Source organism: Tyto alba, unplaced genomic scaffold, assembly GCF_018691265.1.
Source record: "Tyto alba isolate M040663 unplaced genomic scaffold, T.alba_DEE_v4.0 Super-Scaffold_46, whole genome shotgun sequence".
NCBI classification, from domain to species: Eukaryota; Metazoa; Chordata; class Aves; order Strigiformes; family Tytonidae; genus Tyto; species Tyto alba.
The window spans coordinates 4,429,513-4,455,887 of NW_024881322.1; the positions used below are offsets into that span (position 1 = coordinate 4,429,513).

Consider the following 26,375-nt stretch of genomic DNA (forward strand, 5'->3'; position numbering starts at 1 on the left):
AGTAAATACTGTTTCTAACAACTTAACCATCCTTTTTAAAGAAGCGGACTGTTCTGATCTGTAGAAATTGGCTCTGATATCTCCTGTGTGCTAGTGCACTCCAAAGTGACCAGGTTATTGCCTAGAAAGAGCCAGGGAGGCTGTTGTTGATAAGGGACTTTCAGCAGTGAATGTTCAGCTTCTGAGTTTGTGTAGAAACTAAAGGTGGTCAAAATGTTTTCACAGAGACAGCTTTACCTAGAGAATGTGATTCATCAGAATTGGGATGTTTCACAGGAACCTGTCCTTTTGGGCAAGGTGAAAAAGCTCAAGAAGTTTTTTTTTTTTTTTAAAAAAAACCAAAACAAAACGTGAAAAGAAGTATTTTTATTCTGTGAGTGACTGACATTGATTAGTTTCATATCTAGTTGGGACAATAAAATTATAAACATCTAGCACGCCCATGGGACTGCAGTTCTGTTTCCTGGCCAGGGCTTTTCACAACCTTTATTCAGTGAAGCCTGAATGTCTTGTGACTTCAAGATGCATGTAACTAGGTACGCAGAGAGAAGGTTGCAAGAGGTTTGGAAAGCTTGCTTTTGCTAGGGTGTCAAGCAGAATTTCTTCCTGCAATTACAGTAAGTGCAGGAGGAGAATGAGGTGTTCATCTCTGGTTTCTGACTTAGAACATTTTATTGTTTTCGATTCAATGGGGAAAGATTCCAGAGCATTATCTTGGAGATTTGGGGCTTTTTGTTTTCTGTTGGTTTTGAAGTGAGCCGTATGAAACTGAGCTCACATTTCTCTTAACAGCTTTTAATATGGGGCATAAGGACCTGTTAAAATATCGGAGGAAAAAGGAATAGATCTCCAGTCATTTGTTAATTCATGGGTGATGAACACTTGTAATCTGTATTGATTCAAACTTTCTTTTCGTTGCCTTCATTTTAGGCTCAGTGTAAATCAGGTCACAGATCACGGAGTGAGGATCTTGTATGAAGAGCTCTCAAAGTACCAAATTGTGACTTTCTTGGGGTATGTACCAACTGGGAGCAAAACACTAGATATTGATACTAGAAAATAAAACTGCAGTGCTGACAGTACTGATGCAGCAAAGGTGGGGTGGAAACCACAGTTACCTTCTCATAAGCAAAGCAGCATTTTGTGTCAGAAATGATTCAGCTGCCATCCTGTAACAGTTCGCTGGGAAAAGGACCACAGATTCCTCTCCCATTGCACTGCCTCACAGGGTGGCCTCCGCTGACATCAAGCCCTTTCTGTAACACACTGCAGACCACTGTAGGGTCACTAAACTGTGCGGGCATGCTAGTTTTATACCTACAGCCTCTGCTAGCTGTAGAGGGGAGAGAGAGCGCGCGAGCGAGAGTGTGTGCTTTACAGGTAGAGCCTCCTGCTTTCTCTGCTGTAAACTGACTTATTTCAACTATGCAAAGCAGTTACAGCTTGGGAGAGACCAGTATCAGAAACATAAAGTTTCAAGTGTCATGTTCATTGTACCAATTTGTTTAAGACCTTAATTAGTTCTTAATCAAGTTGAAACTGGAAGGCATGTTAGCTCTGACTTACTGCTCTTGGTTAAGTAGCTACATAAAAATGACTTATTGAGAAGTGAACATGAATACCAAGAACTGCCTCCTTCCTCATTACATTAGTGCCCTAGTGTAAGTACATCTGCTCAGGTATCTCATCTTCAGTAATATTTGCAAGGGGATTTTATGACTTCTTTTAAAAGGCCAAAAATACGTTCTTCTGATGTTTTCTCTTCTGACTTCTCTTCTGGCAATATTATTTCTCTACTAACACAGGAATAAAGGGAAGCTTTGTTTGCTTGGGGAGACCATTTATTAAAAAGAATTATATAAATATTTTCCCATGTTTACAGTCTGGTCTCCTTGTATTTTATGTCTAGCCCTTCACATTATGAATTGTATATCAAAATAGAAATACAAGCACATGTGAATGTGTACAAAGCCATACAAAAAAGGTAGATACTATGTGTGCATTATAAAAGCATTCAGGTTGTAAATACTAAAGTAACAGCAGGAATAAACTATTTTTACCAATGTGATTTTTCTTTAAGCTTATACAACAATCAAATCACTGACGTTGGAGCCAAATATGTTGCAAAACTAATTGAAGAGTGTTCAAGCCTTGAATATGTCAAGTATGTTGGAATTTTTTTTTTCCTTTCTGCAGTACCCTAATTAAGGTAAAGCAGCTTGAAACAGGGGAGAGAGTGGAAAAAGGGAAAAAAAATTATCTTTCAAATAAACTATAACCCAGGTTGCAGTTGTATATTCTTGTACAGTAGTCTAGCAGTGAATAGCATCAGGGGAAACTCTTGAATCTCTAGTCTTTACTGGAATACAGTAGTCAGCAAAAGGAGAGCATAAGGCCTGGACCTGTTCTTTACCTAAATCCAGTCTGAGCACCTGAGGGAGGCTTAAGTGGTGCATGAACCTTGCTGCCCTTTGCAATAGGCAAATTCAATTCGATTTAGTACCAAGCTTCTTTATATCTCATCTTTTATGGGCCATTGGAGTCAGGCTGTGCTGATATACCTCAGCTGTGGAATTCCTCAAATTCACTTGGTGAGTTGTTCCCTTTAATTCCTGGAACTTCCCCAGATAAGAGTGGCTGGTCACGCACAACAGTGATTTGACATAAAGGTAGATCATTAATCAATGGTTTAATTGTAACCATAGCAGAAAATAGAGGTAACTACAGTAATGTCAGCTGTTGGTATGAACGTAGCAACCGACAGCCAGGGACTCCTTGGGTTCTAGTTCTTGTTCCACCACTAACTTGTTCCGAAACCCCCCACTAGCCACATCCTTCCCACTTGAAATATTTGCAGAGTTTTGAAACCCAAGAGCACTTTGGTTCTTTCACTGCTTTGACATGGTGCTTTGCTTGTTTAATCTAATTTTCACCAAAAAAGCCTGTTGGAAGATGATTGCTTTCAGGTTGTGTAGTAACCCTGGATACTATTTTGAGATAGAGTGCATATTCATGTGCCTGAAGTCAGTCAAAGCCAGTTTTATTTGTATGTAAATGTAGTGGGTTGAGGGGTTTTGGGGTTTGGTTTGTTCTTTACAACAGTGTATATGCAATTGAGACTTACCTCTTCCTTGAGCTCCAGCCATTTGATATCCCCACATAGGCCAAAAAAAAAGAGGTCTTCTGTAAAGTGCCAACCAGAGACACTCACTGCTGCACTGACCTATGCCACTACCTATAGCCTATGCTCAGAACAGAAAGACTTGAAATTATTCCAGTCTGTGCTTGTCAGCTGCAGTCTCCTCTGGAGCAACACAATCAAGAAATACTCTGTTCCCTGTAGCATCATGAAACATGCTGCATGTAATTCATGTGCTCTGTAGCCACAGCTGATATTATGAACTACATTAAAAACTGGGCAGAGGTCCTTGTCTTGAGGATCAGTTCCTAAAGCTCATTTTTGACACACTGAGCACCAAACCCAAGACTCTACAGTAATAATTCTGATTTGGGGGGATGGCATGCAAAATATGTAAAAGATAACATAAAATGATGTCTTTTAATCAAAGGTCAAATGCCTTCAGTACTTTTTACTCTAGGTTAATCTTTGATTACTGTAGCTAGCTTCCAGACTTAATTAGCCTTAAATACTTGTATTGTTTTCTGAGCTGGTGTTCTAGTAGCTGTACAGTTGTAAGTGATGTACCTCATCAATCCATGTGTTTTGTGCAGAATAGGAGCAAACAAAATAACTAGCGAAGGAGGGAAGTGCCTTGCCCAGGCCATCCAGAAGAGCAAGACAATGTTTGAAATTGGGTAAGTACAGCGCTAAGGAGCAGACCTCAGGGTTTGACCTTAGCAAGGCATCTATAAACCCCTTAAGATTCCTTCTTCCATTCTTACCTTCTTTCCTCCTGCTATTCTTTCCCACCCAACTGTGGCATTAGAAAAAACTGGTGCAGAAACATGGCTACGTTTTCCACTCAGAGGGAAAAGGAGGGTTGCTTTATTGTTCTTCAGTTCACACAGTGTTTGGTTTGGGTTTTGTCTTTTTTTTTATCCCTGCTCTGACAGGAGAGACAAACTAGCAAGAGGACAGTATGTAAAGATAGCCACTTTCTGTATGGCAACGCAGCTGTTCTAGAGATATTTGGTAATTTGTAAGTCTGGGTGGTTTTATGACTGTTGGCAATGCACCTGGTTATTGAATGTCATTGCTGTAATTGTCAAATCTTCTGCATCAAGTCCTGATAAAGTCGTGAGCTGGGATAATAAAAAGGAATTCCCATCATCCTTCTCTCTGGCTTGTCCCTAACCAAAGAGTCTGCTATTATTGGATAGAGGACTGAATGTACTCTAAACCTTTAGTCCCTGTCCTCTTTCTCAGGAGAGGTGCTAGACTTGAGGGGTTTTTTTTGTTTGTTTTTTCCCCTCTGGCGAATCCCAGTTTTTCTTTCCACTCCCCAGGAGAACTTTCTTCTCAAAATCTAATACTCAAATATATGGAATTAAACCTACTGTTTAGCCATTCTGAGTATCTGAATAACCCTTAAATATGGAAATCAGTTTTGAACAATCAGATTTTTGGCCTTTAATTTTGTTTTTCTACAACATTTCACAAATACAGTCAACAGCATGCACACTTCCATTGTCATATAGCTGGGTCTAATATGCTCTACTTGCTGCAGTTTCAGTGATGGATTCCTATTTTCTCCTGTGGAGGAAATAATCACTCCAAATGGATTTAGGATAGCTCAGATAGAAACATTTAAACAGATATATTCAACATTTACATAACAAACTGCACTGGGTATGAAGGACAAGGAAATTCTGGGGAACTTACTGGAAGTGGATGTGTTCAGATGCCACAAAGCTCAATTGATTTTAAAAGAGCTGCCAACTAATTACCCATCAAGCTGAGTGTGGCTCTGAGTCATCAAGCCATGATCCCTGTAAAAAAACCCCTTATACTTTAGCAGGCACGCTTTCAAGCCTCATAATATAGGGTGAATTTTCAAAGTGGTTGGTTTGCATAGAAAAGATTTGACCAGGTAATACTATTAAACATTGATCAAATCTCTGCAGCTCTTACCATGTTACCTTCTCTTAACCCTTTGTGTTACCAAGGGTCGTTTTGCCATTGGAAATACTATTGCTTACAAATGGGTGGAAGAGCTCAAGGTCATACTGTCCCTGTGAGATTTTGATCTTTCTTTTGGCATCTGGCAAGAGGGGAGATACCACTTGGGTATAATGCTGAAGGAACTGTAGCTGTTCTGCCAGACTATTCTGAAGGAGAGGGAGAGATTATAGAGCAGTTCACTTCAAAAAGTCACCCATTTGGCTGTAGGTCGCCGTGCGTGCGGGGAGTCTTTCCCAAGACCTGTACTTTGCCCTGTGTAAAGGACAGCCTGTGCCTAACAGGTAACAGATAAACCTCATCAGGGCATGGGGAGGAAATGCTGAGCTGGGAAATGATAGGATTTAGGACTTGGCCTATTTCTCACCACAGCTCACAGGACAGGACAACAAGACTTTTTTACCCCATAAGGGTACAGGGCTGCAGAGGGTTTGCCCAGCACAGCAAGGTGATCCCAAAAGCACTCCTGCAGCAGGCTGTCTCCTAGAGCTGCTTCTGTGCTGTGGCCTTGGCGTGCTGGGGAGTCAGCACGGCTGGTGGTGTGGGGTGCAGGGAGTGGAACAGGCCTGGCTCAGCGGGGAGGGTACCTGCCAGGTTTCTCACAAGCCTGGAAGACTGTGAAGTAATCAGGCAGGGAGAGGAGGGAATTAAAAAAGGGAGGATGTAACGCTGAGACGGGGAGTAGGGCAGCACACCTGATATCTCCCGGTTTCCTCTTTTCACCAGGATGTGGGGTAATCAAGTTGGAGATGAAGGAGCGAAGGCGTTTGCAGAGGCGCTGAGGAACCACCCCAGGTTAACAAACGTGAGGTAAAACTCCAGCAGAGCCAGGCAGCTCAGCCTAGTGCTGGCTTTCACCTCGTGCTTTGAAGCGATGACTCTTCCCGCCAAGCGTTGGCTTGGAACGCCATCTGGTACTGCAGCCTTCACTGTGTAACCAACAGGCTCCTGGTGCAAGCAGAAGGCCAGACTGAATCAAAAAAGCCCTGTGCAGCCATTAAGCAAGTCAAAAATATTGCAGGGCTGGCATCCTTTCCTCTGTCTGCACCTCCTCCCCTCATGCTGCACAGAGTTACTGGCATTTGCGAAAGCACGTGGTCAGTGGATGCCATTTTGGTCTGGGAGCATCAGCAGAATGATGCACCAACTGTCACAGAATCGGGCTCCCAGCGAGCTCAGTATTAACAGTTCCTGTTGTGAAGGTACAGCAGCTTTTACCAAAGTAATTTCTAGGTGATAAACTGTTCGGGCAGGGACTGGGGCATTCTTAAATTCAGGCTCATCCTGTACTCCAGTGGAGCTAGGACACCACACACTCAATGCTAATTGAGATGTAGTTCTCACTGGAGTTCAGTGATTCATCTCCAACGAGCCTCCTCAAAGCCCTAGCATGGGTGAAGTTGGGAGCACAGCAATGAGGAGAAGCCAGCAGTGTAAAACAGCCCATCCCCTGCCAGACTTTCAAGTGCTGGCTAGGGATTTAAAGATGCACAGTGTGGCAGCTGCTGCTGTTTTGAAGTCTCCCTCCACACAGCTGGAGCACTGGATTCATGGTAAGCCTTTCAATTAGTCTCCCAGTTCCACTGGCCTCCACAGCAAGGGAGCAGACAAGGCTCTTTGGTTTCACCACGAGGTGGCACATGGCACCAGTTTCTTTAGATACACAGTACTCGGGCAGTTTGGGGATCTCTGGAGAGCTTACTACTGCCACTTCAGATCTAGGGATTTCAGAGCTGGTGCCTTGTCCTCCTTTATGTGAGTGGATAGCTGGGCTTAAAAAATTAAAAGCTGAACAGGTGCAGTGACCTAGATATATTTAAACTTAAAAGCTATCTGAAATAGCCATCTTCCCATAATTGCAGAATCCATCCAGACGCATCAGACTTGAAAGAAAACATTTTGAACCTGGATCAGAGCTGAGGGATTCTCAGACTGGAACAAATATGCTGATGAATGTGTTTGCAAAAATAAGGAGTAGTAACTGTGCTGGCTAAAGCTAAGTTTTGCTGGCACCTGTGCAGGGTGAATCTTCTGCTTTGTAATGTACTTTCACTTTGAGTTCATTTCGTATCTTCCACTGGTTAATCCTGCTTCATAATTTGAATTCATAGTTGGCACCAGCGGTGGCTTTATGCAAAGGCTAAAGGAAGACAGGCCCTACTAGATCAGTTTAGTTCAGCATATTTGCCATTTTTAGGCCCAGTCACGATGAACTGAGAATATCTAGTTTCAGCTGAAGCTAGGAGGGACTCATGCTAACACGTATTTGTGCTGTTGCCCTACTTAATCCCCATTTCTACCTTTTTTTTTGAGACCTTGCATTATTCTGAAGCTCTGGCTTGGCATTTGAGGGGGGTAAGTGCTTTTTGAACTCTCAAAGCCTGGAGCATAACCTTAACTGGATGATTTTGCCAATGTCTATTCAAAGAATGAAGGGCAGACTAAGAAGTGTTTGTGGTTTGTAATGGAAAGCATGCATTTACAAGCTCATCTCTCTATACACAACAGAAGGTGTTGTGTTTAGAAGAAGAATGAGGTATTCAGGCGTCTGAAGGACTTAAAGGACAAAGTGCCCAGTTTGTACAGGGACTTGGGATGACAAATGCATGTAAAAGCCTGTGTACTGCTAAGCACAATTCTTTGTCCTTGTTAAAAGCCTTAACTCTCAAAATCACTGTGTGCAACTCTGCTGCCAGTCCCAAGAGTACAACTCACTGACAACAAACCTTCTGGCCTGTATGATAGACCTGCACTCAGGCTGCAGCCTCTGAACCGTTCTCCCTTGTAAAAGTCATAAGGACTTACTGGTTTGCAAAGTATGTGAGCCTTTGAAACACCCAAATGCTGATCTCTACAACTGGGAAACAGATCATCCAAGATATTCACTAGTATTTGGCAGTGATGCCGGCTGTTTCTTACACGTTTGTGTCTTTACTTCACAGTCTCGCATTCAATGGCATCACGACAGAGGGAGGCAAAAGTATTGCTGAAGCTATGCAACACAACAACTCCGTGAAAATATTCTGGTAATTGTGTGGTCTACTTCTCCTCCTCTTCTTTCTCCAGAGACAGCTGCCGCCTAATTTTATTCCCTCCAATCCCATCGCCTCCTCCTGCTCTCCCCTCTTCCTTCTGTCCCTCTTGTCATCCCCTGTGCTCTCGGTACCATCAAGCTACAAGATGCACCCCTTTCAAAGAATGTGGACATGAGTAATGGATCAGCAGCACATGTCCTTTAGGACACATTCCAGAGTCCCAATGTCGTGCTTTGCTCTATTCCCTCCATCTTGCTTTCCCCATCTTCTCTCGCTTCCATCATCTGAAGTCAAGTTCTTTGTCCTCAGTTTTTACACCTCTTCAGTGTTGTCTCTACCTTTTTCCACTACACCTCATCCACCTTTTAGACACTAAAACCATCATAAGAAAGTATCATTAGAACATTTCTCTGAGACATAAAGATCTGATACTCTTGTCTCTTTTACCTCCAGGGCTTCCTCTTCAGTATCTCTTTGTGTCCAGCCTTTAGAAATTGCTCAGGGCAGGAACAGCACATCCCCCTTTGGCTGTCTAAAGCTAAGTCACAGACAACCTAGAAAAACGGGGCTGAAAAATAATGATAACATCCTAAGAGAACACTTTCTTTCCCACTTAGGTTGACTAAAAACGAGCTAGATGATGAGGCAGCAATGAGTTTTGCAGAGATGCTGAAGGTCAACAAGAAACTGGTGCATTTATGGTGAGTTGCATTCCACAGAGGCACAGGCTCTTTGGCAGTCACTGCATTAAAGCTTCACCTTCCAAGTCTATGTAGGTCACAGTAAGCTTTCTGTGCATGGTCTGGATGCAGCTGACTGGTTGTAGACAGTTCTAATGGAAAGTTAATAAAGCTGCTGTCTAGTGCTTTGAACCTGCTTTCATACAGGGAGAAGTTTAAGTTGTTTGTGTGTCCTGGTAACTTTCAAACTAATAATTGATTTAATCTCTCCTTAGGGGAACAGTATTGGCCTAAACACCCAAAAAAAAAAAAAAAAAACAAAAAAACAAGCAGACAGCTAGAATATAATAACCTTATTATGATTCTTACTATTTATCATCCTACTGTGAACGTAGCAAGCTCAACTCTTACTCTTCAACCAAGAACCTACAAGGCAGACACTTAAATACATGTCCTGTTTGCCTGATGTTTTCTTTTAGGGCGAGCACTTTCACTCATGCAAGACACTCATCTGTAAGACATAAATCGCCAAGAAACTAGGGATTGTTTCTACCAATCACAAAGAGACTTGTTAAACTTCTAAGAAAACTCAGCGTTAGCTGTTCTAATCCAGAGGTTCACAAGAATTTGTCCATGGATGGAGTTGGGCAGATGTGGGCTGTGAAACAAATAGCCATCCATTCATTCCAAGTGATCAAGATAACATAATAAATGGAGTCCCTTTACAAGCTTTACAAAGACTTTGCTAACCACGAACTAGCACTCCCTGTATTAATCCTAGTTCCCACCCCTTAGGAAGCGTGCTGGTTGTCAGAGGTGCCAGATACTTGTAGCCTTTTTTGAAAGAAGTAGAAGCTCTGGTGCCCATCACCATGAAAATAAAAAGGGGAGAGGCAGGCTTGATTTCTTTGCACACAGCTGCAGATACGCTTCACTGATCAGTTTGGTTTGAATTTGTGATAGAACTTCCCCCACCCAAAGCAGGCATAGTAATCTAGATAGATGTTTTTACCATGGCTCAGTATTGTCCAGGGGTTTCTGCCAGTAGACAAATTTGTATCGTACTTTGTTGGTTATACCAGTGGATACCTCCAAAAAGTAGTGGCCTATATAGATAGTTGAACTTGAGGCAGAATTAAAGCGTTTATCCAGTAGGGGAAAGAATCTACTGGATCTCTTTACATTTTTGATTCATTTACCAACTGCTGAAAGTCCTTTAATGAGGATGCCTCTCTGCTTCCATCCTTCCCTAAGAGATTATTCAATTCATTCCAATTTTGAGCCTCATCCTGGATCCCGTGGGATTCCTGCAGCCAGTCACAGGGAATGGTACAGCTATGGGGCACACCATAGCAGACTGAAAGGTAAATATTGAATTAGGCTAGACTGATGAGTATTTTCATACTCATGCAGATGAGAGGCTTTGTTCATTTTTAGCAAGGGGGATGGTGTACAGTGGCTAGTAAGAGTTATTATCTACTGCTTCATCAGTTGTGCCACTTGAGGATCTTTTGTATCGTTTTTTTCTCTCAGCTCAAATGAGACATACTTTATAGCTGCTAAGGTGGCTTCACTGGGACCTACACCTGCTCATACCAGAATCAAATTCAATGCCTTCTTTTTCAAAGAGCAAACTGGTCTGATAAACAAGACAAGGATTTGGCAACATCTAACTGCTAAAACACTAGGCCGACAGAGGTCCTGTACTCAGAATTTTTTGTACATCGCTTAAAAATGTCTTACAGTGTTCTTAATAAGAAAACAGAGCTAAGAGGTTAGTCCGTCTCAAGGAGTCCGAATATCATAATCCCATAGCAGTTGTAAAGAGTTTTTAGCAGAAATTTGTCAGCTATGTAATTAAGCTTAGTCTCTCCCAAATGCAACCACGTGCAAGATTAAAAGGAAAGCCTAATACTCTGGGCTCTGTTTCTGAAAATGCATGTGGCGCATTTGACCAATACTGTGTACCATCCTCACAGACAGAAATCACAACTTCTTGTGGGGAACAGACAGCTTTGCTTCTTGATGTCAAGCTGAGCGTAGTTCGTGCGTGCGCTGTAAATTAGTTTGCGTGTTAGTTTGACATGAAGTGCTTTCTTTTTAGGCTTATCCAGAATCAGATTACAGCCAAAGGGGTGAGGTACCTCAGCGAAGCTCTCAAGGAGAACACAGCCATTAAAGAAGTCTGGTAAAGATCTCTTCCTCAAAGGCTCACTTTGTAAACTTTCTTTCCCTTTAAAACAGTCCTGGCATTGCTACTTTCCAGCCTAAAAAATTCAGAGCAAGTTTATGTGAGACAGGGGTAGTAGTTCCAGCTGTGAGTTTCAAACTGGTAAAAAGCCTCTGTCATTCCTTGTCTGTTACATATGTCAAGCAGTTTTGTTAGTTCACATCTTTCCATACTGCTGATTCGCAGAACGTGTGGGTTTGCAGAATTGGGGTCTAAATTTATAGACTAAATTTTGCTTGTCCTGATTTATTTTTAAACTTCTGAAAACGTCCATGCTTTTCAGGAGCTAAATTTCAACAAGTAGGTTACATTTAATAAGCATTACTAATTTGGTTCATAGAATTTGTACTTGGATTTTCTCCGGGCGGTACTCCAAACACACTGAAAGTGCTTAGCTTTTTTGTAAAATTAGCTTGTTTCAGATTAGGTAGGCATCACACAGTCACACATGTGCCTTGTAAGGCACACGGCCAAATACCACATTCTTTCCCTTACCTCAGGGAGCTCCAGAGTCAATAGAACAGTGCTGGTTTTAGCACCGCTGCTTTATTATTGAACATTAAATTTATTTTTAAATATATATATATTTGTTTTAGTGAAAGGACACTGAATTCTTGCTTAGAAAGACAGTGACTCACTACCTGACTCGTGGGTTCCCTGGAGCTGTGGAAGGGATACTTTTTTCAAAGGCCACTGTCAGCTTTTGTCTACAGAAGAGGCATCAGTTCCCACTCAGATCATTCTGAATCTTCAGACCGAAATCTGTTTTTTGATTCTTGCCTGAATTTTCAGAGGTGCTCATTAACCCCCCAAATTTCATAAGTCTAAGTGGTTTAATAGTTTTCAACATTTCTGAAAGCTGCACTTACAGGCTGCTCATTTTCAGGGGTGTAAATATACATGTAGATGATGTAGCTAGATGTGAAAATTTTGCCGTAAATCATTTTATGTTGATAATGCCTGAGTACTTAACAGAGTTTTCTGCCCATGTTGTCATGGAAGACACAAAATACTCAAAAAACCATTTAAATTCCTTTAAACTAACCCGCTGCGTGCTAAGAACTGTTGTCAGCTGTATGCTGCTTGCTGAAATGAAAACAGCTGCATAACCAACACCACTTTTTAGTTCAGTGAAGTTGAGGCGTTAGTTCAGGTTTTATTTCTGAGGAAGCAGCCTTGTTCCTTGTCGGTGCAGCGGGAGCAGCGGCGCTGCAGCCTGCCTGCCCGAGGCCGGTTCCCAGCTGCGTGCCCCCGGGAAGCATGCAGCTCCCACCTCGGTACAAAGCTGTGATCTCTGCTCCAAAACCTTGGCAAAATAGGAGACGGGCAACCGTCACTACCTTACTTTCACATCCCTTCTATTTTTCACCTCCAGTTTGAACGGGAACCTGATAAGCCAAGAGGAGGCCAAAGCTTTTGAAAATGAAGAACGGATCATTTGCTTTTGAACGAGGACTTTCCCATTTTTGACAAGCGTCGTGTTACTAAGGTTACTCCTACCCTTGGACTGCAAAGTTTATAAAGGCATAAATCTGTAGTGCTCATGGCAGGAGAGAGATGCATGATTAGCTGCCTTTTTACGAACATGCTGCGCTCCCTCAGCCCCATCCCTTACCCTGCCTGTTATTCTTAATCCTTTTGGTGAGTGGGAAGTTGCCTGGGTAAATAATTAATGTTTGTATGGTGCTTTGAAGATGAAATGGAAAGTGTTAACAACCACTGGAAGGTGTATGCATTTTGATAGCTGAGTTTAGATTTATTCTGTACACTGATGTAAATAATCTCTAAGTTATTTATATACATAAATATACACACATACATATACGTATGCAAGAAGGGGTGCAAGATGCACAAACTCCACAAGCTCACAGTAACTGAAAATGAACATATGTGGCTTTCCTGGAAACATAACCTGTCTATAATAGTTGCATGGTACCAACATTTCCAACATGAATACCTTTCTCTTGCCTAGAAATCAGGCCCTTAGTTCTGCGCTGACTACAGGCAGCAGTGTCTACAATGCTTTTTCTCATTTTTTTTTTGTTTGGTCTCGTTCTTTTTTTGTTTGAGAAATGGATACATCAGGCTGAGATTACTCTCAATAATCTTTTTTTTTCTTATTGAAGCCAGTACATTTTCTTTTACACAACCAGAAGTCCTTACTGCCATCACTGTAAAAGCATAAAACTGGCAATAAAACACTCTGCTTAAAATTTCCTAAGGGCTGCATAGAAACTGCCACCTCCTGTTTTCACAGTGTTTGTTCTGGGGAGGGGGTCTGGAGATAAATGTGAAAAATTAATTAGCAGGCTGTTCATTGCCTTGGCTCTTGGCCTAGACACTGTGCTGGTGGCAGTACACCAATATTAAGTTGCCTAGTTTCAGTGGGGAGAAAGGATGATTGAACATCAGCTGCGTCAAGCAGAAATCCCTTCTCCAAGCAACACACAGAGAAGGATTGAGATTTACTTGGAAAGCTTTTTATTCTATGACTGAATTAGTGGAAAGTGCAAGGTAAGGGGCAGGTAGCAGTTTTAAGGACCAGCAAGAAAACATTATCCCCCCCACAAATATTTAGTGTGTAGGGAGTGTAATTTTAGATGCCTTTAAAAGAAACCAGTTTGCAAAGGAGTGGGGCATTTGATTATTTTTGTGTGTGTGCAAATTAAGCATGCTTTATAAAGGTAAACTCAAATTCTACCCCACAGTGTGTACAAGGAACCTAAAATGGAAAAGCATGATCCATTTTCCTTCCTTCTCCCATGTTACCACCCGTCCAGAACTTTGAGAAATAATTCTGCAGTTGCTGACTCACCCACAAAACTTTGGTAGGCTGGAAGAAGAATCTCCAGTTAAAATGCCAAACCAGTGAACCCTCACCTTCCCATTTCCCAAATCAGCCCGCCTGAAGCAAAACATCAGAAAAAGGCTTGGGTTTAAGTCAGACTTTCTCCGTTTCCTACATGGTAACAGACCTTTCCCAGGGCCCAATTCCATCTATTCCAGCTGACAAACACATTTTAAAATACTCATAAAGCTTTTCACAGAACCAGCACTTAAAAAAGAAGAAAAAAGGAGAAAAGCAACTTACCATTCATTATCTTTCAGCGGATTTTCCTCCCTCTCTGTGGTATCAGCACTGATTTTTCACAGGGGGACAGATGACTGTGCCAGAGGAAAGTCAGCTAACTTGAATGATTTCTGCACCTGAGCCGTTTGTTTACTGAAGCAAAAGGGCACACAGCTACAGACGAGCTGGATTTCAATTGCAAAAGCAACTGCCAAAGCAAGCCCTTTAAAGACTTCTCAGTGGCTTTAACAGATCAGACCCCCATGCACCTTGTCAAAACGTTCCTGTTTCACCAGCCTGCCCTTACGGAGGGGAGGAGACGCTGGTGCAGGAAGGGCCTTCAGCAGAGGTGTCATTTCCCTCTGTTGGAGGGAAGTGTGGCTCCCAGTTTGCTATAATCACTGAATTATTTGCTCATTTACCAGGTAAAAAATCTAGTTAAAAACTCCAGCTACTGTCCTCACTTCACTGATAGACTACAGCAGTACAGTGTCCCCGACAGCTCCCTCCAAGCTTTCCAGTGGAGACACTTCTGCCCCTTTTTTGGGTTTAGCACGGCCTTTGGTGCTATTTGCAGCAGGACAACCACCTCAGCCCCCTTGCAAATGCTGTTACACCCCCGGCTGTGACAAGCCAGGCAGCCAGGGCAGTTTTTTTTCAGCGACAGGAGCATCTTCAGAGCCACAGCAGCTAAACACGGCCTCGAGGCGGTGGCAGGAACAAGCCCAGCTCCACGGAGGCCAGAGGTTGGCATCGATTACGGCAGCCAGCGACCGTGCCAGTCACAGCCACTCATTTCAGAGGCTATTTCAGGCTGCAAGCGCTCCTTTGGGCTGGGCTGAAGGACATTTCGCAGCATCCCGCTCCCAGCTCGCCCAGGGCAGGCGGTCTGGTTCACGCAGCACGGCGCCGCTTCGGGAATTGTGCTGGGGAGAGCGGCTGCTGCCCCAGGAGCAGCTGGAGTTTCCCTGTTTATTGGCACAGCATTTCAGGCCGCAGTTCTTTAGTCTTCCTGGACTATTCGCAGAGCGCGTCGGAGCAACACAGCTCGCAGCTAGAGCCTTGTTCACCCCAATTCAGAGACAACTTTTTTAAGACTTGTTTGTAATTTGCTAAGACATTGTGTGCGGCGTTGTTTGTTTGTTTGTTTGTTTGTTTTTTTCCACTTGTCCACGGTGATAATAAACAGCTTTTTAAAGAACTCGAACCAGCTGCCTGCAAAGTGCTTTGGCTTTGCCGACGCCCTGTCAAAGCAGACGCTTGGCTGGATCGAGACAGGGCTGGGGCGGCCTAACTAATTCTGATTGCAGCTGGGGGAGAGGAGCTGCCCCTGCCCACGAGGGACCCTTCCAGCCGTGGGTGCCAGCCCAGTTAGGGGCAGCGCGGGGACACCGCACCCCCCCACACACCCCCCCACCCAACCCCGCTGCCGTGCTGTGCCCTCGCCGTCCCCCTGCCACGCTGACTGCAGGAGCTTTTGGTGTTCCCACCCACCGCTCGGGGTTGGGGGGGGATGCCAAAATTTTGCTGGCTTGAGGTGCAACACTTGACGTCTGGCCGGTGCCAGATAACACGGCGGCCCTGGAGAGAGCCCCGCTGCAGCACAGGGCCGGCCCACTCTGCTCGCGCACCGCCGGCTCTTCGGGGAAGGACGCTTTATCTGAGCCTGGCTTAGCGCCGCTAACCGGGTGTCAGAGCCCGGTTTCAGACTTGCGGGGTGGTGCAAGGCCACGCAGCCTCTGCTCTTCCGAGGGCAGCCAGCTCGGGATCCCGATCCGTCCGGTCCGCGGCTGGTGGAGAAAAACAGGAGCCGACAGCAAACCTGGATCGACGGCCGGAGTCGGGGAGCAAAGGCGTCAGAATCGCCCCAAAGGCAGCGGGGCCCGGGTGCGCCAGGAGGAAGGAGAGGTCGTGGCCGAGGCCGCTCGGTTTTCAGCCGATGGAACGAAGCGTCTCAGCAGCAAAAAGCTGCAGCTGCGGACAAAGGACTTGGCCCTTGCTTCAGGAGGTAGAAACAAAACAGCAGGATCGTGCCGAGGTTAAAACGGAGGGAAGGCCAGGTCCGGAGCTGCCTGCTGCACCTGGGGGCTCCGAGTTTACTCACAGGAGTTACTGTTGGCTTGCGGGACGGGTGAGGCTTCTCAAAACTTGGCAGAGCAAGAGCAGCGAGTCCTTCCGCGCTTCCCCAGGTGGGGACAAACGGTGAGAGGCTGCCGGGAGTGCCACAGGCGCGGGGGGATCCCCCTCCTTTGTCCTGGGGGCTTCACGTCCAAATCCCCCGTGAATCTCAGTGGAGGTTCATCCTCTGCTCCCAGAGGGAAACGAGAGGCGAGGGTGCGAGCTGCAGAACTGTGAAATGGCTTGCCTCAGGTACCCAGCGGGACTGAGAGGGAGGGAGGGCTGATGTTTCTGAGAAAACAGCAGCTTTGGCTTCAGGAGCACCAAGGCCTGAGAGGTCACAGCAGGCAGGTTAGGGAATAAAAACTGATCTCGTTGTCAGCCAGGGGCAAAAACAGCGGGGGGATGTCCTGCGCCCTCGTACGTCCCTGCTGACGGGGAGTCCCCGGGCGGCTGCACCGGGAAGCAGCAGGTTTCTGGCAGGGCTGGTGCCACCTCACCCACCGAAGCTCAGCGCCTTTGGGGGTCAAGCAACCCGTTAAAGTGGGGGATACAGAAATCCTTGTCACGCACAGGGCCCGCGGCCGCTGCTGGCACCAGGGCTGCTGAACAGGGGGGCTTCCCAACAGCCCCGGGAGGCCGGGACCTTCCGGAGAAACGTGGAAATGGCAGATGCGGAGGTGGGCACCAGGTGGAGGAGAGGAGGATCCGGGTATTGCCCGGTCAGGGTCATTCACAGGGCAGCGGCTCCGACACTTCACCGGCTGCAATTTTCCCACTTCGTGGAGGCAGCCGCTAGTGCGGCAGCAAGACGGGGCGGCACAGGCAGCTAAATCATCGCGCCCCGCTCACACGCAGCCCCCGGGGGGGGACAGAAGAGGCACGGACAGACACTTTCCCCCAGCTTAGCCAGGATTTGAGCACCTCTGCTGAGGAAGGTGCTGCACATCCCCCGGCCCGGCCCCAAAGGCGGCCGCTGGGCCACTGCCACTGCCGCAGCGAGCGGCTGCGCCTGCCGTCAAACCGGCCCCCGGGGTGGAAGCATCCCCCGTGCTCCCGCGGGGAAAAGAGCCGGAGCTCCAGCTCTAGCAAACCCTCTGCAAACAACTAAATTATGCCCAACTGCTCACGTCCGGGGATTCATCCTATACACTGGAGGCAGCAACTTAATTAGCTGCTAAAGCCTGGCGAGCCAGGAGACTTAGACCTCACGGATTGGAGCAAATGAAGCTGTCAAATTTTCATGCTCCCATTACCTACCAGACTCCTTAATCTTGAGTTTAGCAGATGTTAATCCTGGCCCAGGTGACTTGAGAAAAGCTGCTCCCTTTAGAAGTCACCGGGGTCCGCTGAGGCAGGGAGCGGGTGAGGACACCCCACTGCCGCCCAGGGGGGACAGCCCCATGGTGGTCGTTCTCCACGAAAAAGCTTGACTGGGCTCGGATACAGGCTTGGTGGTTTTCTTTTCTTTCTGTTTGAAACAGGCTAAAAGAAGCAACTAGGAAGAGAAGGGGGAAAAAGAAAAAAAAAAAAAAATAATAAAGGCTTTGTTAAAATGTAAACGTGTTCAAACAGAGCAAGCTGTAACCAGGGTGAAAATGAAAAGCAGGGCAGGAGCTCGACACAAAACGTGACTCAAAAGATAACGGCCCAAATCCAGAGAGGCACCAGGCACCTGCAGCTTCCACTGAGCTCAGCTGAGGACCCATCCCTGTGCTTTTAATATCTGCCTCCTCTATGTTCTTGCCTTTACGAGGAGTGAGTCATCTTGCGTCAACTGAGGATGGGCTTTATGCAATTATTTATTTATGTCAAACCCTCCTCCCTGCCCCCACGCATCCCTGATCTCATCCCCCTCAGAAAACAGACACTTTATTAAACGAGGGCTGGAAAACTCCGTTCTCACTTGGCTTTTGCTGAGGCTCCTTGTTGTTCAGCGCCCGGCTGGCGAGGTGACAGCGGGCACAAGCTGCGCAGCACCTCGCAAGCAGTGTCCTCCAGGGGCTTGTTTGGCTTTTTGGACCCAGGCACCCCTGTCCCTGCAGGGTGGGATGGAGCTGGGAACCTCCTCAGCTAAACAGACACGCCAAGGGATGTTCGCAGAGACCAGCAGGCCCCAGCCTGCCCCCCCAGAGACAGCATCACCATCTCATGCCAACAGCCCCTGGGAACTGCCCGGGGCTGGCACTGCTGCCCAGGCCACCCCTCAGGGCAAGTAATTTGGGGCATTGGTGGCACGTCCCATGTCCCAGCCATAGACAGGAAGGCAGGACACGATACCAACAGATGCCACTAATTTGAATTCTGCACACGAAATCCTCTACCTACTGAACTGGAATGATTTCCAGCAGATTTTCCCGATGCGGAGCCAAAAGCAGCTCTAATTAGTTATCAATTGCTTCCATAATACAGCTTGAGACCGAGCAGAAAAACACAGGAATTACTGGCAGTGAAGGAATTCAGGCTTCCCAGAAGGTGATGGGGGGGAAGTTACACTAGCAAGAAATACAAACACGTTCCTTAGTAATTACATCCAACTGTCTCTTGATGTAGACTTGAATAATTCATGCATTAAAACGATCATCTCCCATGGAGAGAATGGGAGGGTTGTAACTGTCGCCGTGCTTTAGCAGTGGGTTCAGCAGACCTGACCACACCAGAAGTTTTCTCATGAAAGTGGAGCAAGCAAGGATGGGTGCCCAGCCTCGGGGGACCCCATGCCAGCAATCCTGGCATCACATTCCACCAGCAGCTATCACCAGCCTGCCACCAGCCCCCCCTTGCCCAGGAACAGCACCCTCTGGGGTTGGGGTACAAAGCACCCATGGAGGAAAAGGCTTTTCCTGCCTGGAGAGCGAACTTTCATTTTCCCCATCCACACTCCACGGAACCTTGGTGAGATGCACCTTGGTTTAGCTCGGAGCACCCGCTGCCCCTGCCCTGGGAGGAAGTTTCCAGGCTCTTGAAGAACGATTTAACAGCCTCAGTGGCTCTGGGCAGAAATTCCCTCTTCCAGCAGCGTGTCTCGACAGGAGCCTGGGTGTAGCAGCCTCCTCCCAGCTGTGAGGGACAGACAGGAGAGAGTTGGTGACCATCGGGGACAAGGAAATCCACACACTGCTGAGCCACAGCTGCGCCGGCAGGGAGTCAGTTTTAAAGAGGAGACTATGAAGTGTTTTGGGAGGAAGCTAGGGTGGTGTTTGGGTAGAGGGAAGTGAAGGACTGAGTAGTGTATTAAGTGAGCTTGACGCTTTGATGGTGCTTCCCGGTCCCTAGGTGATGAGAAAAGGCTGCTCGCCACCCGTTTCCCCGCCACCTCTTTTTTTTTTTTTTTTTTCCCCTTTTTAAACCACCCCCACCTCCAGACCTGGCAGCTGTAACTTACGCTTTCTCTGCCGAAGATCACCAGAGGACACATCAACCAGAGACACCTCGCCTCCAGCCACCCGGGGAAACCAGCAGCTCCCCAGCGCGGCTCTGGAGCTGTGGGGAGGGCACCGAGAGGGGCCCGGGGGCTCGGCCCTTCCCACCTGCACAGCCACAGACCTGGCAAGATACCAACCTGCTTTTCCAGCCGCGACTACGCACCATGCATTGCTTCTCCTTCCCCTGCTTCAGCGTGGTCTGTGGCACAGAAGCTGCACCCCACAGTGGTGCCTTTCACTAACACTTTAAAACCAAACCAAACCAAAAAGCCACACACCTGGAAGTGTGAAGAAAAATGTGCTTCAAAAGATTTATTACATATATTTGTACATATTTTACATGAATGGAATGTTAAACATACAACCTAAAAAAAAAAATCAATAAAAAAATATTTTCATTCATGATTATGTACTGGCAAACCACTGAAAAGAGTACCTTAGAACAACTTAAGTCAATTTGCAATCATACTGCTCAATTTAAAAAAAAAAAAAACAAAAACAAAAAACAAAAACAAACAAACAAACATGTTTTACATTAGACATTGTAAATTACATTCTGCTTTCTGCTCCAGGTAATGAAGGAAGACGTCTTGCCCATTACCACTGCACATACAGGTGGCATTTCAGAAGCCAGCATGGAGTTCCCTCTAACTCGTTGTGGGCAGAGTTAGCTCTGTGGGAAGAGGCGTATAAAAAAGGGGAATATACACCCTGCTCCCTTCCAGCAGGTACCTGCCAAAAGGTAGGAAGAGCCAGAACGAGATTCACAATCAAGTGATAAGGTTAATGCTGGATCACCATTCCTTCAGTGTGATGCTGCAGCTTTTAAAATTAAGCAGTTCATCCCCTCTACAGATAAGCCACATCCCTTCTTTCTTGAAATTTCTAGTGCTTTGGCAGTACCAGCTAGGAGAGAATTCTTGAGAGTACGGTAACAAATTATTCAGTTTCATCTTAATATGTACAGGAAGAGCAGAGAATGCCTCTTTATGTCTCTTCCTGTTAGCATTTCACACCTTGAGAGCTTGTGACCAGTCACGTTGAGAAGTGTTTACTATTAAATATAACAAATTAGCAATAAAAGGGACAGATTTGAGGGAAAACAAGAGGAATGGGATTCGGCAACAGATTATGTTCTTGCAACGTCGGGTTACTTACACTTGAAACTCTGCCAGAATCAAGCAAATCCTACTTATCATTGCAAAATCTTTGCCAAAGCACACCCAAGGGCAAAAGTCTCTCAAACAAACATACATAGATTAAAAGCTGCCAGAAAGATCAGCTAGTGGGCTTGCTGCCTCCTTCTTCTTGTACACTGGCAACCCATTAGATCAAAGACAGAACCGAGTCCAACCTTTTTCAGCTGCAGGATATTCCTACAGTGGTTTACCTGAGCAAGTCTTCAGCAACTAATAATGCCCCACAGTGAGGTCATTTTACAGTTTATCCCATCATCAGCTCTGGCATACTTAACTGAGAAATGACGTTACAGAACACGATGCAGCAGCTTGGGAAGCCAGCTGAACTGTGTAGTAAGATAACAAAATGCAAGTTGAGACAACTCGAGAATAAGGACTGGGGATTCCCCCCGCCCCTTCGACAGGCTTAAAACATCTTCAACCCGATTTTAGAAGCAGGTTAATTTATACGGAGAAGCGTAAGTTTTACATTCAAGAAACAAATTCTAGACTTAGTTCCATCGTGAATTTCTCACGCAGAGTACTCTGAACGACAAGAAGTTAAGTGGTACGAGCTAATGACTGCTGCAGGAGAAAACATGTTTGGCTGGGTTGTTGCAAACCCATTACAAGTCCTCCTCTTCCAGCTACAACCTCTTACATTACTTTTGCTGATGCCAGTGGAAAGCGTGTCCAAAGACTGAAGGAATATGGCCTAAAGTGTATCACGTCTTCAGCTAGGAAGAGGAGAAGAAATTGACACTAAAATGCATTTCAAGATTGGAAGAAGGGAAAACGAATCATAAAATACAGCATTCATCAAAAACCAAGATAATCCTCCACTGGCAAAGGTGAGCTGGAAGATCCATAGTAGCACTGCTGCACTCCCAGGTATACAGTAGTCTCTCGGCAGGAAACTCCCAAATGTACAGCAAAAATGAGTACGTACAAAACAGCAATACCAGATTTGCACACCAATATTCTCTTTCAATATGGGAGAGCAGCTAAAATTCACAGAAACTCAGAGAAATCATGGTCTGTGGGAAGAGACATATCAAAACCAAGATATACGTTGTTGCTGTTTACACAGAGATAGTAGGAACATTCAAGTGACAAGTTCCCTGCTTTTGGTGGAACACAGAAGAAATGGAGCAAGCTTCTGAAGCCCTCACATGGAAAAGGCAGCATACTAAAAGTGTCCGTAAGCACATCTTATGTACTAGGCATTATCCATCCAGAAGCACCAAAGATCCACATTTCTGAAGAAAAATGATCTTTCCCACATTTGCTGAGATTTAAGTCTTCTGGGAGTCAGTTTTACCAGTACTCCTGCCTTTCAGCAAAGACTTAATTAAAAAGCCCGTGCTTCTAACATTAAGAACTAGGATAAATGTAAAATTATTGAGATTCGGTAATAAAACCCCCTTTATATCATACGGGGTGGGGGGGGTGGGGGAGCAGGGGGAAAAAAAAAGGTCACAAGTATCCATCCACCCATGTCTTTGTACATCACCTACATGTTTTCCATTTCAAAATACTGCAGTACACTTACCCTTGAACATGAAAGTTAAATTGATTACAAATAAGACCATCTGGCTTAGGCTTTATTCTTCCCCAAAATAAAATACCACAAATTTGCAGTGTGCTTTGTTATTTTTGCTTTCACGTCCCACTGAACTCATCACTGAATGTACACACTGAAAATTAGCTACCTCCTTCAAAAGGGAAGCGTTATTATAGATACACGGATTTGTAAGAGACAGGACGACCTGTGCTGAGGGCAGGATGGCTCTCTGGGCATCCTATGGGATACGGATATGTACAATCCAACTCACAGCCACCTCCACTATCAACCTCAAAACACAACTTGCTACTCAAGATACACGGGTATGTTACAAGTTCAGAAAAATCTCACATTTCAAGACAGTGTTGAGTCTACTCTTCCCCTTCTCGCAAGCAGCATGTTTATGGCAGACCTGAGTATGGGAATTATTTCACACCCTTACATACTTAGGGAAGATATAGGCCAGATGACAGAAAATACTCTGAAACAGCACAGAATTGGCATTCTCAATGTATTTACAGGCAAAGAAGCATATCGCACCCTAATTTAAATTATTGCTTCTTGTGGACAAGTGTAGTATTTCTTGATCAAGACACGGGACTTGTCTGGTGTTTATTTTTCCCCTTCTGAAGCACAATGATTCGGGACCACTGTGAGGATGTTTTTAAAACGAAAAGTGTTGCCTGTGACTAGAGCTGCGTCTGCAGCACGGTCATTGCCAACTGACCGACACAGCTGGTAACAGAAAGCTTACGTAGGTGAATTTCCACAGGCGTTTTCAAACCCAAGCATCGCTCTCATGCTTCCAGAGTCATTCTAGGCTTGGTCTATATTACAGGTTTTGATATTAAAAAAAAAAAAAAAAAAAAAAATCCTCCCATAGCCTTTCGAAAGAGATTTATGGATACCAAGAATGCCCAACTAGGATCTAAGGCTGACCTCGTATCGGTTCCTCTAATAACCCAAGGTATTGCTGCTCTACCATGCTGATGGAAGTAGCAACAGACTCCTGCCTGCAAAACCACACGTCAGTGCGAATGCTCGTGGCGTGCTTTTCCAACACTGGCCCTAGATGTAGGACAGCAGCGATAACTGCTGGGTCTTTAACCCCCCCTACTTGCATCCGAATACAGAAAATGAATGTTTTTGAGAAAACAGTAAATGAACTAGAAGTATAAACTACCACAACTGAGCTTAAGTTGTAAACAGGTTTATGTTTATAATATTTACCTACTTAATCCCCAAGCCAAAGGCTATCTATGACCTCGGAGCACAGGACACCAAAACACTTACCTACCCCCTTTACATTATTACAGGTGCGTTTCTGTAGGCATGAAGCCAAACAGTGAACATTATATCAATGCAAATGCAAAAGCTTTGCTTTCAGAAGATAGCAGAAATTCAAAACATTGGAAAAGTGGGCCTGCAGGCAACACCACTATTCGACTATTACAGGTGCTGTAATTCCTCATCCCCTCCCTCCCCCCCCATGATAACACAAGGCAACACAAATATTCTTGGCTAAAAAGGAACCTGTACAGGGAATGACTGCACATTTGATGAGACTACAGAATTGAAAGTGTAACAAAATGATTCTGCTCCCACTGAAAAAGAGAATAGAACAGGGCCCACGCAGTTACATGTTCAGCTGAAACCAGTGATGCAAGCCCAAAAATGTAGAAACTGCGCTGGCAATTACGACAATTATCCAGTCTGAACTCCTTTAGATTCGCAGCATAACAAAGGCTTTTTACAGAGCAACATTCAGGAGAAAATGTTATCCAGGCAAGAATTGCTCTGCAAGCAAGATAGGAGAGTTTAGTAACACGCACTGCACTTGTTCTCCAGATAGCAGCAGTTGCTCCTGTTCTTTGCCCTTTTTGATATGAATCACAGCAGCAACAGAGAGAATTATGTACTTAAACAAAAAAAAAAGCAGAATTATGTATGTACAAGAAAAATATTTGAAACATTGTGCAATTTATTTTAACTACTGAAGCCTGCTAAAAATGCTCACTAATAAATATTCATAAACTTTTCCCTGTGCTGTGAAATTCAGAAACTACCACGATTAATTCTTGATATAAAAAGTATGCTTTTAAGCCCTGATATCTGTTCCAGTTTTTGTCCTTTTTTTTCCCCCGTGTTTTTTTTTTGTTTGTTTGGGTTTTTTTTGTTTTGTTTTGTTTTTTGGTTGGTTGTTTTGTTTGTTTTGTTTTTTTTTTTTTTTTTTGAACTGCGATACTTTATGGGAACTAATACTTATCCACAGTTTTACTTGGTGTGCCCCTCCTAGAGACATCTTGTGTTTTGTGGAGCCCTGGCTATACCAATATAATACAGTAATATAATAATAAATTAAACAAATGCAGGTGCATTTAAAAAAAAAAAACAAACCAAAACCCACACCCCACTATCAAATGCTGGTCTCCACATGAAGATATCAAAGATTTAGATGCAAAGTACTACAGATTTTGCCATTAAAAAAACATTCAAACAAGGAAACAAAAATTTGCGCATTTTAGAACACAAATCCAACCTCGATGTTATCTCACCCATGCCTATAAAAACCTCTTGCTGTGCCCACGCTTGCCGTTATTCATTTACACCTCAGGAGGCAGCTTGGAGATGAGAGTAGTACAATAAAATAATTACCTGAAACATTTCTAAAAAAATACCCGTTAAACAAATTACCTTAACTGGCAGCACTTAAAATTGGTAATTCTTCTTTTTTTTTTTTTTTTTTTTTACTATTTAAAAAAAAGTTGCATAGCTGTAAGATTTTGCTTTGCTGCATTTTTTTTTGTTGTTGTTTTTACTCACAAGCAGTAAAAGAGAAGTTTTAGTTACTTAAATAGCAATACAGTGTGCAGATTTCAACAATTCCTATAGCTTGATCGATATAAATTAGTTACCTCTCTTGGTTTTACTCTTTGGACTGCATTGTGACAAAGGTTTAGTTACAAAATTTTGAAATATAATATTCCTATGCAGAGGAGTTTATGTTTTCTGTTCCTGAAAAAAGTGAAGAACATAAAACAGGGTGTGAATTCAGTAAATTAAGGTCACACTGTTAGATTATATTTAGTTTGCCATTTACTCTTCTTCAGCCGACGAGAAGGTGAAAATGTTCCCACTCAAAACCGGGGCCACCCTCCTGCAAGGGTCTCAGCGAGCACGTATCGAACGTCCCCGCTTCCACCCGGGGCAGCGGGAAACGCGCCCAACATCCCGCCTCTCCACAGAACCAGAAGTTAGGCTGAAATTAGGAACTTTGGCCTTCCATACAAAACAGCGTCAGTAATGTCTGCGGGGAGTTGATTGTTACAGAATGTGCAGCATTTTCAAAATCCCCGTGCGTCCTTGGCGTGAGCGTTTGGTTTACCGAGCGCTACTGGCGAGCAACCAGCGCCTGCAACGCCTTCCCCGTGTCACTGTCCACCTTTGCCTTCTTCAGCCACCAAGAACAGTAAGTCTCAAGCCAGGCACGCTGTGTTCGGCGAGGGAACCTCACATCTCCTCTGTTTTCTCATCAGTGGAAGCAGCTGTTGAAAAAGCAGAAGACGGAGCGCCATCACTTCGGCTATTTCAGTACACACCACAGGCAAACAGCATGAGCACAACCGCCGCGTGTTCCTTCCCCTTTTCCCTAGGCCCGCAGTTATCACCACCTCTGCTTTCTCAAATAAAAAAAAAAAAACAAAAAAACCACAAAAAAAACCAAAAAAAACCAAAAAAAACAAACAAACAAAAAAAAACCAAAAAAACCCACAAACAAACAAAAACAAACAAACAAACAAACAAACAAAAAAAAACAAACCGAATTTAACGTGAGGTTAGACACCCATGAGCACGTGCAGACCAACGTGTTCGTGAACAGTACGGGGGGTTCTTCCACAATTCAGTTGTTGGGGGCCGTATAGGAAATGCGTTTA

General features: G+C 44.7%; 2 protein-coding genes across 10 annotated transcripts in view; one reads left to right on the forward strand and one right to left on the reverse strand.

Annotated features, from left to right (window-relative positions):
* The window catches only part of NOD1 (nucleotide binding oligomerization domain containing 1), a 29,478-nt gene extending 14,040 nt beyond the window's left edge, over positions 1 to 15,438 (forward strand). For 4 of the 8 annotated variants that reach the window (XM_042806446.1, XM_042806448.1, XM_042806447.1 and 1 more), the window contains 9 exons: positions 931 to 1,014; positions 2,081 to 2,164; positions 3,733 to 3,816; positions 5,867 to 5,950; positions 8,083 to 8,166; positions 8,629 to 8,712; positions 8,793 to 8,876; positions 10,960 to 11,043; positions 12,461 to 12,810. In XM_042806446.1, coding sequence (XP_042662380.1) covers positions 931 to 1,014; positions 2,081 to 2,164; positions 3,733 to 3,816; positions 5,867 to 5,950; positions 8,083 to 8,166; positions 8,629 to 8,712; positions 8,793 to 8,876; positions 10,960 to 11,043; positions 12,461 to 12,533 — 745 coding nt within the window. In that variant the 3' untranslated portion in view covers positions 12,534 to 12,810. Of the gene's footprint in view, positions 1 to 930; positions 1,015 to 2,080; positions 2,165 to 3,732; positions 3,817 to 5,866; positions 5,951 to 8,082; positions 8,167 to 8,628; positions 8,713 to 8,792; positions 8,877 to 10,959; positions 11,044 to 12,460; positions 12,811 to 13,793 lie in introns of those variants that run through there. The other 4 variants (XR_006166838.1, XM_042806449.1, XM_042806450.1 and 1 more) reach the window with 4 other exon arrangements.
* An 8,196-nt stretch (positions 15,439 to 23,634) lies between these two features.
* Positions 23,635 to 26,375, reverse strand: part of ZNRF2 (zinc and ring finger 2) — a 56,789-nt gene continuing 54,048 nt past the window's right edge. For both annotated transcript variants that reach the window (XM_042806560.1, XM_042806559.1), the window contains one exon: positions 23,635 to 25,985. The gene's annotated coding sequence lies outside the window, so the exon portion shown is untranslated. The remainder of the gene's footprint in view (positions 25,986 to 26,375) is intronic.